At 36.7% G+C, this 12,042-nt stretch overlaps 1 protein-coding gene across 1 annotated transcript in view; it reads left to right on the forward strand.

The window, feature by feature from the left end:
- Nucleotides 1-959: 959 nt before the first annotated feature.
- Nucleotides 960-12,042, forward strand: part of si:ch211-196f2.6 (immunoglobulin domain-containing protein) — a 32,379-nt gene continuing 21,296 nt past the window's right edge. Inside the window, exon 1 of the mRNA XM_028798007.2 lies at nucleotides 960-1,101. Coding sequence (XP_028653840.1) covers nucleotides 1,050-1,101 — 52 coding nt within the window. The 5' untranslated portion in view covers nucleotides 960-1,049. The remainder of the gene's footprint in view (nucleotides 1,102-12,042) is intronic.

Below are 12,042 nucleotides of genomic sequence, written 5' to 3' on the forward strand. Positions count from 1 at the left end.
TGTGATACTTCCTCACATATGGAGAAACACCACAGCTCACTAGGTACCATCTCTTAATTATCTTGGGTAAAAGTCATAAAGGCAAATAAATAACAAAAATAATTTTAAAAATGATGGGTGGCACAGTAGTTAGCATCACTGATCCAGCGCTCTGGGTTCACCTCTCATGTCCGTGTGCCGTATATTTGTTCTGTTCATTTGTATGTGTGTTATTTCTCTGGACACTCAGGTTTCACTCCCACATCCCAAAGCTATGCAGGTTTATTTAAGTGGTGATTCTTAAGGAGTCAGTTTGTGCATCTTGTCATAGACAGGCACAGCTTCCAAAGTTTTTGAGGCTGGATCCTATCCCAGCAGCATTAGGAATAGTAGTATAGGATGCGATGCTACTACTGGTATTGCTACTCCTAATAATAATAAAAATAGTAATAATAATAGCTATAGTTCTACTAACAAACGTTCTTAATCTAACTCCGGCCTGCATCAGGTGCAAATCAGAAATTGACTTTGGATGGCACTGATAAAATAATAATGAAATAATAAAAAGATTAGGAAATTGACAGTTTAATAACAATAGCATAATTTTCTAAACATGTGTAAAGTACTGTCGATTTTTTAGAAAACACTTCTATCATTTCAGACGTTCTGCTATTTCAGCTGGCTAAAGATCTTCAAGTTCATGGTTTTTGATGGTAACTCCATTAAATGGCTGATTCCCTTGCAATGTTGAAGAGATACCTGCATTCAACTAAAGGAATGTTGCGGCTCATTTTAGACTTTAGGATTTTTCTGAGAAACTTCTCTCAGTGTGCTTCTGTTTGTCATGAGTAATTACAGATTTAATTTGATAGACGATATAAGTTTAATGCTGGTTTTGACCACAGTTTCCTTCGATTTCAAGGAGGCTTATTTTTAAGATCTGATGCCTGCCTCCACTTCCTCTCATTGTTATGCTCTATGAAGTATACTAATGTGGCTGGGTCTTTTGGCAGGTGGTGCTCACATTGCAACATGTATTTCTATCCCTGAGATGTTTATGCTGTAGCAAAATGCCAACATGCTATCTATGGCTCCTGCTGATCTTGCTGGTCCTGCATACAGGTGAGTGAGACAAAAACTAAAACTCTACTCTTTGTATAGCAGTCCTAATAAAGGAAAACATACTCTGGTCTGCAGAATAAAAACACTTTGGAAGTATGTGTTGCTTTAAATAATGGTGGCTGCAGAATTGCGTTTTAATTCCCACATCTGACTCTGTCGGAGATCTGCAAGTGTTTCAGCTGTAAAAGAGTTACTTTATGGAATGATGGGCTGTGTTCATATAAGGCAACTTGGAATGGTATTTGCTGTCACATAGTGTTATAAACATGAAGTGGAAGATGTTAAAAGGATTCTAAAAAGCATTATATTTTTATGTGGGACACTGGTTATTATATTTCTAGGTGAACAATATTTCAGTATGTTAACAGATTAACCTAAATACAAGGTACTGTGTGAGGTGTTCAAAACAATATTTAATGTCAGTAAGAGGTATGAACTATAATATCAAGGGAGCTGAATCTTTTCAGTTTAAGAAATCAGAAATTAAGAGGTGACATGATCAAAGTATTTAAAATTAAGAAAGGAAATAATGCAGTGGATTACAGCTCTTGCTTTAAAACAAATTCTTCAACAAGAACACATGAACATGTTTGGAAACTTGAAATAGTAGAAAGTTTTTCTTTACAGAAAACACCAGACACGTGGATTAAATGTGTGAAGTAGTGTTGTAGAGAGGAGGCCTTTGGGTCTTTCAAGAATTCAACGCATTGTTATTTTGGAGAATCAAGATGAATACAATTGGTGAGTTTGCCGGGCAGAGTGACCTGTTATGACACAATTGCTCTGTTAAAATGTCATGATGTTGTAATTGAAGTGTATTGCATATCAATCAGGCATTTTCAGCAATAAGCCTTATTGGACTTGCCGTTGTACATATTCAGAAAGACTATAGAAGAAAACAGAAGGTTCAATAGTTTATCTAAATTTAATCTGTTGAATATACTTTGTAGTTTTGTGAGGATGAAGGATTGTGTCTCTGATGGATGTGAGCAACATTGGAGCACCACTAGGAACAATCCTGTTTCCTTTTCTGTTGAACCTTGGACACACCAGATCATGTCACTTGTAGTAATTCTCAGATGATTCTGCACTTACAGAGTTTATTGATAAAGGGGATGAGACAGAGTATAGGAGTCAGTGGAATAACCTTCTTGGTGCAGAAAGAATTGTCTGCAACTTATCATCAGTAGATCCAAGGAGCTGATCATTGACTTTCACACTTCTAATCTAATCTAATCTAATATTCTGATGGTAGATTATATCAAGATTAAATGTAAGACGTTTATTTTCATTTGCATATAGAATAAGGAGATTCTTACTTTCATGTCTGCCATAGGCTATCGGTAGTAGTACAAAGCAACAAAAGACAACGAATATTTAATACAACATTACATGGGAGACGTAAATGGCACGCATAAAATATGCTCATGAAGTCAACAGTTGAGTAGCTGTGTGTTTTTTCCATGTGCTTTGCATTTACTCGTGACTCAGTTGGCCTACTTCAAAAGTTTATAAATTATACTTCACAGAGCACCTTAAAAAAATCATCCAGGCATTTTTTGATAACCCACACTATGCTTATGTAAAAAAATATCAGGAGTTATGTGCAAGTTTATCTTTGAATATTTTTTAAATGAAAATATTATTAATTAATTTATAGGATGTGTCTTCTGTTTTGACTCATTAACTTTCATTATATTTTTTATGCTTTTATTATTTTACTATTCCGTTTATTTGTTTTCAAGGGTGCCACCATTTTCTGCACGTGTTTACATGAGCATCTACATTTTGTGTTGTTCGATTTCATTGGGGCCGCCATTTTGTGTATTTGGTTTCTGTAGTGCTGCAGGGTTGCAATGAATGCAATACACAGGCCACTTGTGACACATGGCCTTGTGGTGACCGTGATATAGACGTTTGTCCACACTGACCATAGCCTGAACTCTGAATATTAAAGGGAAAGCAAGAGCCAATCGTATAAAAGCATTTAAATGCCTGTATTAATGTATAAGTATTAGTTGATTAGCCATGCCTTTGTGTACAATAAGTGTGTGCTCTATTAGTCTGTCCTGCTTCTAGCTTTAATTTGGTAAAAGGGGGTTGGATCAGATGATTGCTGCCAAGCAGGATGTGGGGCAACAGTATTTTGATTGTTTTAGTTGGATATAGGTTTAAAATAAAGGCAATGATAATTTTGCAAATATGTTTGACAAGTTTAATAAGTTTATTTATGTTCTTTAATTTACCTGTGTTTCATAATAAAGTTCTTTAAATTATATGAAAGATGTTACAAGTAGTTCAAGGCATCAGAAATCCTTGGTCCTGCTTAATGTGTCACTTAATAGGGAATCGCCGCTATAGGGAAGATCTAATGAAAGATTAAGACTTATTTTTAATCAAACAAACTGTCTTTCATACAAGACCCATAGACACATGGATTAAATGACCAAGTAGTGTGTTGGAGAGTAGGACTTCAAGGACCTTCAAGTGCATAGGATTGGCAAGCTTCCTGGGCTGAGTGGCCTGTACTCAATAAAATTGTTCTAATATTCGCCAAATAATTAAAAAAAGAAGACTTTTTTATACTTCATTTTGGTTTTGCTAACTAACTTTGCCAAGTAATCTTATATAATTTTAGTGTCTGGACCTTTGCTAGCAGTAACGACTCTTTAGTAAATCTGTTCAATAGTATTAATCTTACAGCCCATTTGAACTGGATAGCTTCAAATAAACCTGGCAGTGTATTCGCAATTCAGCAGGCAAACCTCATTAAACATCTATGATATACTTTTAATTTATTAACATACAATCAAAAGTATATTCGAGCAATAAATCATGTATGGTGCCAAAACAGCGCTGACCAGTTGAGGCATGGACTCCACAAGACCTTTGAAGGTGTCCTGTGGTATCTGGCACCAACACGTTAGCAGCAGATCCTAAGTCCTGGACTTGTTTTTCCAGCACATCCCACAGATGCTTATATAAATTGAGATCTGGAGAATTTGAAGGCCAAGTCAATTCCTGAACAATTCCTACAATGTGGCAGGTCATATTATCCTGCTGAAAGAGGCCACACAGGATAACATACCCATGAAGGATGTACATGGTCTGAACCAATCTTTAGGTAGGTGGTATGTGTCAAAGTAACATCCACCTGAATGCCAGGACAAAAGATTTCCCTGCAGAATATTGCCCAAAGCATCACATTGCCTCTGTTGGCTTGCTTTCTTCCCATAGTGCTTCCTGCTGCTATCTTTTCCAAAGGTAAATTAAATACACACACCCTGATGTCCACATGATCTAAAAGGAAACCTGATTCATCAGACCAGGCCACCTTACCCCATTGCTCTATGGTCCAGTTCTGATGCTTAAGTGTCTATTGTAAGTGCTTTCAGCAGTGGACGGGGTCAGTATGAGCACTCTGACTGGTCTGTGGCTATGCAGCCCCAAACACTGCAAGCTGCAATGCACTGTGTGTTCTGACTCCTTTGTCTCATGGCAAAAGTGTAAGTTATTCAGCAATGTCTGCTACAATAGCTTTTCTGTGCAATCTAACAACAGAAGAAGATCCGAATCAGTCGTCTAGCCATCATTATTTGACCGTTGTCAAAATCACTCAGATCTTTTAACTTGCCCATTTTTTCTGCTTCCAACACATCGCCTTCAAGAACTGACTATTCGCTTGACAGGAGCCATTGTAACAAGATAATCAATGTTATTCATTTCACCTCTCAGGGTTTTAATGTGGCTGATTGGTGTAAGTTATCCCACACTATGTATTCACCTACCTGGCCACCTATTAGGTCCTGAAGAAGCTAGTCCATATCTTGATTTCTTTATTTATTTTAGTAATTTTGTTAATGTTTAAAGAAAAATAGATTATGTTTAGCTAATTTGATACATTTTTACATTTTTATTATTATTGTTATTTATTTATTTATTTATTTACAGCAGCCCAGTGGTGTAGTCATTAGCACTGTGGACTCTGAGGTTCTGCATTCTATTTTGCAAAATTTTTTATGCTCACCTAAATGCCATTAGTTTAATATCCCTAGGGACGTGAATATTAGGCTGATTGGAGGTTCCAAACTGTCCCATTGATGGTGTGTGTGATATTAAACCTTGAGACGAAGTGGCACCTCATCTATGGTTGGTTCTTATCTTTCTTTCCAGTACTGATGGGATATGCTGCATCTATCTCACCACGGAACAAGATTAAATGAGTTTAGGAGAATGTTTATATTATCTACCTAAGTGATTAGTCATAATGGTATCTCCTGTGTCCACCAAAATATCAAAGGAAAATAAAATAAAAAAATTATTAGCATGTTAAGAGAAAAAGCATTTTAAACACAGTATTAAGTGTTTTCTGACATGTGATGAGACAAACCCTAATCCTAACCTTAACCCTTAACTGAATTTTCCCATGAGATTAATGATGTTTATCTAATCTAATCTAATATAATCTAGAATGTTTAACTCCTTGTGTTTATGACACCAAAGCATACTGAACAGGTTAGCATGCATAGAGATCTTGCACCTCTATGTACCGGTGAAATCCAATTATAGCGAATACCAAAGTAACAAAATTTTCAGAATAACGAATATTTTTTGTTGACCCAGACAAACGTTCATACAACATCATGTTTAATGGATTTAATTTTAACAAAACGGAAATTTCTGTATAACAGACATTTTTTGACCAAAAATGGACAATGAACATGATAATGCGATTCAAAAATACTTAATGCCATGCCTATACTTTTGCTGAGACTCAGGGACCCTGCAACAGGCTGTCTTTATCTTTTAAGACAAAAAAAAGTGACTGTTTCAAAATTAATAGTCTTGGTGAGGCTTGGCAAGAGTGTAGGCATGACATCATACAGGTGTAGCTGAATTCTGAGTCAGTTCTACACCGAGTGTAGTTGTGTTGTGTGCAGATACTGTACTGTTTGAGTTTCATAGCGCTTCTCAAAGTTTTGTTTGCAATGAACACAAAAAGTGAGAAATAGCATCAGTTTATGCCAAAAAAAAGTTACATCTAATGTCTCATTTTTAAATAAAATATTTTTTGCAGTTTAAGAGGCGCTGTTGTTTTTTATACAGGTATTGTTAATCTTGGGTCACTGAGTTGCATGAGAGACAGGAAGGTGAGTCCAGGTTTCCAAGGAAAATACAGGTACTTTATTACTGTATAGAGAAGGGAGGTACAATCTCAAGATTTCATTCAAAATAGGAGCTGTTAGAAGCCGCAACACAGGCAAGCATCCTGGTTTAGCTCCCATCTTCAGATTAGGAGAACACCAGCGGCTCAGAATCACCACTGTGGCAGACCAGGATAGTGTGAGGAAAAGCAGGTCAAAGGCTGGTGTCAAATGTTCCAAACATCGTGAGGCAAACACGGTATGTGGTAAGCCTGATCCTGCAGAGGACAACCAATTGCTTTGCCCTTGGTTTACTGTTTACCAGATGCAGCAGAGCAGCTATGGAGCTATTCTTGTGCCTCTGCCATTAGAGAATGGCAAATCATTGATGAACCATATTTGTTATAACAAAATGTCTGTTACAACAAAATATTTTTATTATATCAAAGTTATCATTTACCAATTCAGGGAAGTGGAGGGTCTTGTCCCAGGCACAATGAAACAGGACGTGAATGTTCTACAGGTCATCCATGAGAAACTCTATACTTCACCCTGTTATAAAACACAATGTGTCTCTGAGGATTATTGTGAGAGTAGAAGACCAGGAGATGTGGGAAGGGAAGGTAAATGGTCAAAACTGTGCAATCAAAACTATCCAGGCAACAAGCAATTATGGGGCAATATGTTAATGAAAACTCAAAGGCAAAACAAAAATCAAAAATCAGCACAACCATACTCATAATTCTAAGGTCTACTTAAAAATAACCAAACTAATTCTAAAAATTCTTGATTTTCATTTTTAAATCCCCCAAGGGATGATGCACAATTTAAATACCACCTCATGAAATACATATCAGCAATGGAATCCTCATAAGTTAAAACCACAAAATAGAGAAAAATACATGAATAACACTACACATCAGAGAAGGTGGGACAGAGTTGTTTACAGTGAATGATAATTGGTTACAGGTGTTTTTTTTATAAAAACAAACAAGCTATACATTTGTTATTCTAGCTGTCTATTAGTAGAGTCAATGCTGAAAGTGTGGCTAGGTTGTCTATTCTTGGCCCAGGGTGCAGCCTTATCATTCGTGTTCATGTCAAAATGGTTACTCCAAGATGGCAAAAAAGTGGTAAAATATCTGCGACTACTATTGAAAGGAAAATTATGAACATAGTATCACAAATAAATTTCTTGGCCAAGCCAAGGTCCACTACATCATGTTGAAAACCTTAAACTTATGCTAATTTGTGCTAACGCAGTGTATTTTTAAAGCAATTGTGACAATATTAAGTGGCTTTGCAGTTACTCCTCTTGCAGTACATTAAACAAACAGTCAAGTGTTAGTTTCAAATGTCCAGAAAGCTTTCAAAGATGAGTTGTCAGTGATCTCTACTTTATTGAGCGAGCTTAATAATAAAGGGCTGTCATCAGCTGAAAACATTTCAGATTTGATCTAATTTATCTGATATGATTTATCTAATTTACGTAGAACATCATATCTTATTCCCATTGTTGTTATGAAGCCTCTGATTGAGCAAAATAAATTTGCAAACTAATAGTGTAGTAAATGTAATGTTAATGTGCACACAGGGCAAGGCTGTCACCCAGGATTACTCTAAAACACACCTTTAGAAGATAAGGATAATGAATACCCATGCACTATTTAAATAGAGAGTTAAAATTGTAGTCTTGTAGGATGTAACATGAAGGAATTGCCAAAACATGGTCAGTGGAGGTGGGCACTTAACAGGCAGAGGGTAATCTGAGGTAGATAAGTATAATACCAATAAAATACCAGCTCTGATGCTTTGTAATAGTTTTCATATTAGATTATGGAAGAAGAGGCCAGCTTTATAATCTAATCAAGTTCTCCAATTTAAATACAAAAGACATAAAGCCACATTCACCACATATGTGTTAAGGGATGAAAATCACATTTAATTTAAACAGTGTGTGTATCTTAAAAGACATAAATCCATTATTACATTTCACACAAACAATATCTTAAACACAACTTTACTGCAATGGAGACATTGTCACATTCACTCTTACTCACAAAAAATTATAAAATGGGTCAGGGAGGAGAGAGAGTGTGAATTACAACATAGCCAGAGGCATGAGACACCCACAAAGGGGAAACACAAGGGTAGGGAACAGAAATGTCTGAATGCCATTGAAGCAAAAGGCCAAAGAAAGATGGCAGGAGGTGAGAACACCTTCAGGTTGAGATGGTAAGCAAATGGCCATGACCTTGTGGCCTATTAGGTGGCAGAGCTGGATTGACTGGGATTTTGTTGTCTCTTTTAGTCAAGAGGCATAGACCTTGCACTGAGACAGATACACAGTCCAAGCTTTTTAGGAGAAACAACTGTGAGAAAAGATGTAGTTCAAAAAACAATGCACAAGTCAAAATCAGAAGTCATAAACACAATCCACATAGCCCAAAGCACTAATCAGAAATTAAAGTCAAGAAGAAATATCCAACAAGTCAAATACCAAAAGAAATATGAAGATCACATGCAAAAAGTAGAAGTTTTTATCAATACTTGGAAAACAAGGTGACCTTTATACCAGCGTGACAATGAAGTTATTGCCGTGCAGTCCAAATAAATTATTGGATTGTTTTCCATGGAAACAGGCAACATGAAAACTCTAACAAAGCAACACCCATCAAGACTGACGTTAAAAAATATTAAACTTTTATGTAAACATATCAGAAATGAATTATCTGTGTCTGAAACACCACCCAAAACATGAAGAACATAATTTTAAAAACATACTGTACTGACAATCCGTGGAGAACTTATAGAAACACATGGCACACTGGATTCGTGACCCTTTTCGAGCAACAGAAGGTTCAGAGGTAGATATATACTAGGAACTGCTACAGATTAGGGATGTGCAAATCTGCCCCTGACTCCAGGAGGTATTGAATGGAAGGGTTTTGAATGGAAGTGACCCCAGCATGGGATATAAAGCCACCTCACTGCCAAAGGCCTAATGAGCCTTGAGTCTGAAGTTCAGTTTTGGTAAAGGTCAGTTGGTTGGAGGAACAGATGCCAACATCAAGAGAACGATAGAGATAGAAGGTGAGAGAAAATAATGCATGGTACTACTTTGTTTGGAAATTGGACAAGCTACCCCATAATAAATTCAAATCTTGTATATGAAGGCACAGAATGGCTGCAGATGTGTTGTACGAGGGGGGACCCAAAAATAACCGGAATTTTGTTGTTGTTAGGTTGGTACTTGTACTACGTGGTTGGGCCGCTAGGGCGATCTAGTTACACTCCTCACAAGACAGTCTGCCAAGTGCCATCAGTCTGAAAGGTTGTGCTTTTGTTCAGTGAATTTTTTTGTAAAAGTAGGTTGCGCAACAGTGTGAGAAGGAAACGCCCTGATTTGTGGGAGTCAGGCGATTGGTTCTTTCATCATGACAACGCTCCATCTCACACTGCTCTCAGCATTCGCCAATTTTGGCAAGAAACGGTATGACAACCCTGAACCACCCACCCTACTCATCGGATTTAGCTCCGAGTGATTTCTTTTTGTTCCCTCAGATGAAAAAAGACTTGAAAGGAAGGCGTTTTGCTGATGTCGAAGAGGTAAAACAAGAAACGACCAGAGCATTAATGGGCATTACTTCAGACGAATTTAAAAAATGTTTCGAACAATGGAACAAATGGTTAGATAAGTGTATTTCTGCCAATGGAGAGTACTTTGAAGGAGACTAATTGTAGATTGTACAGAAAATTAAATTTAACACGTTTTAAAAATATTTCTGATTATTTTTGGGTCCCCCCTCGTATTGTTTGTTTATTTGGTAAAAACTTTTGCCCCTTTCCTATTTGACCACTTTATTAATAAATGTACCATTTCTACTTATGTGTCCATATTCTAGATATGGTGGAGCTGCCCGAGTGACTCCTCTTGTAAAATATAAACATTGTGGGTTCAGTAATAAAAGATTGAAGGGCCAAATGGATGCAAATTTCAGGTGAGGGAAATGTGAACTCAGAGGTCTGCCATTACCTATAATACATAACCACCAGTGGTGAACCCTTTACAGCTTTTAGACTTTCAGGAATAAAATATTACAACAGCTGGCTATCTTTGTTGATTTAATTTGGAAAAAAATACCTAGTGTCTAAAGATGATTCCCTTGATTTAAAGTCATTTAGGGTCCAATGGGGGTTGCACGAGCAGCCTCATAGATCTAGAGGCTTGGATGAATGCTGGTAGCCCCCAGTGCCTGTGTAGCCTTTTTAAGTCAATTTTCTATTTCCCAAAGATGCATGTGGCACATTAATTACCAGTTCTGTGTTGGCCCATGGTTAATTGTAAATGTAGGTGTGTATGCAAGGGTGTGCTTCCTGTGATTGGCTGGCATTCCATTCAGTATTGGTTCCTGCTTAACATCCATTGCTTCGGGAAAGGCAGCAGAGGTTTGTTAACCTGAATTAGATAAACAAAGTTAGGCATAGTTGCTTTTTAGGAGATTTGTATTTTAGGATTTGTAAAGTCTACTAGTAATGAAACAGTGACCCCATGCAAACTCTGAAAATAGTTAGTTCGAATGAATTTAATTTGCTTTTGTTATCCTCCCCGAACAATGAAATGTATTTTTACTTGAACAATACAGTGACATTAAAGTACAATGACCAGTATGGTTGCCTCAATGAACATCACTAGAAGTTGATGAGGCTTTGAGGTGTGACTGTTTAACTCTTAACAGCCTTCTCAAAAATTAAAGGTGGCTGAGCTTTTTTAATAAGAGAATTGGTTCTGAGGGATCCTCTGTGACGTTGATCCCTAAGACCTTAAAGTTGTTCATTGTTTCCTTTACTGCCCCATTAATGTCAATTGTGGTCAACAATCAGATTTATTTATTTTTTGCCAATGTTAACAGATAGACTGCGTGTGTTGCCACAATTCAGTAGGCATTTACCCTTCTCCCTGAGTTGAGTATGTTTGGAGTAACTGAACTGAATACTTTGTAGTAGTATTTATGATTTATCAGTGGAATAAGGATTTAGAGATATGATGAATCTCTTTGATGCTTTTTTTGGATTTTAGATTTATCTTCAATGTTAAAAGCATTTATCTATATTTAAAATAGGCAAAAAAGGAATATTTATTAGCTGTCTGTGACAACCAGAGTGGGTCAGATTTTCTACAAATTAAAAAAAAATTAATGGCTATTTGCAGATAAAGTCTTATTGGCATGAATAATAAGAACATGTTTACTTGGGTTAAATTTACCTTCCATGTACACAGTGAATTATGCTTGTGATAAAGAAATTCATCCATTACGATCTGCTGTTTGCATGACTTTCTTTAACTTGCAGTACATATTTTTTATTCCATGCATCCAGTATTCCATTTTTCAATCTGCTTATTCAATTCAGGATCACCCGTCCCTCATTTGAAAGCATTAGTCTCAAGGAGCCACTCATGTGCAATGTCACATTGGCCCAATTTGGAATCACTAATAAACCCTAAGGTGCACACATATAGGATTGGGAAAAAGGCTGGAGTAGCCAGAGGAAAATCCCATGCAAACATGGAAAGAATCTGCAAGCTCGGCACAGACACGTTTATGTCCATGATTTGATCCCAGTACTGATGTTTGAATGACTGTGGAAGTGTTATTCCACAAAGCTCTCAATTGATCCTTCTTCAGTTGTGTACTCTATACTTCACTAAAGCTGACATCACATCTCAGCTCAATCACTGTGTTAGCTGTTCTTCTTCTGCAAAACTTTTTAAAATGCTTGCAAGACTATATTTTAA

This window comes from Erpetoichthys calabaricus, chromosome 3, assembly GCF_900747795.2.
Source record: "Erpetoichthys calabaricus chromosome 3, fErpCal1.3, whole genome shotgun sequence".
In the NCBI taxonomy this organism is placed as follows: Eukaryota; Metazoa; Chordata; class Cladistia; order Polypteriformes; family Polypteridae; genus Erpetoichthys; species Erpetoichthys calabaricus.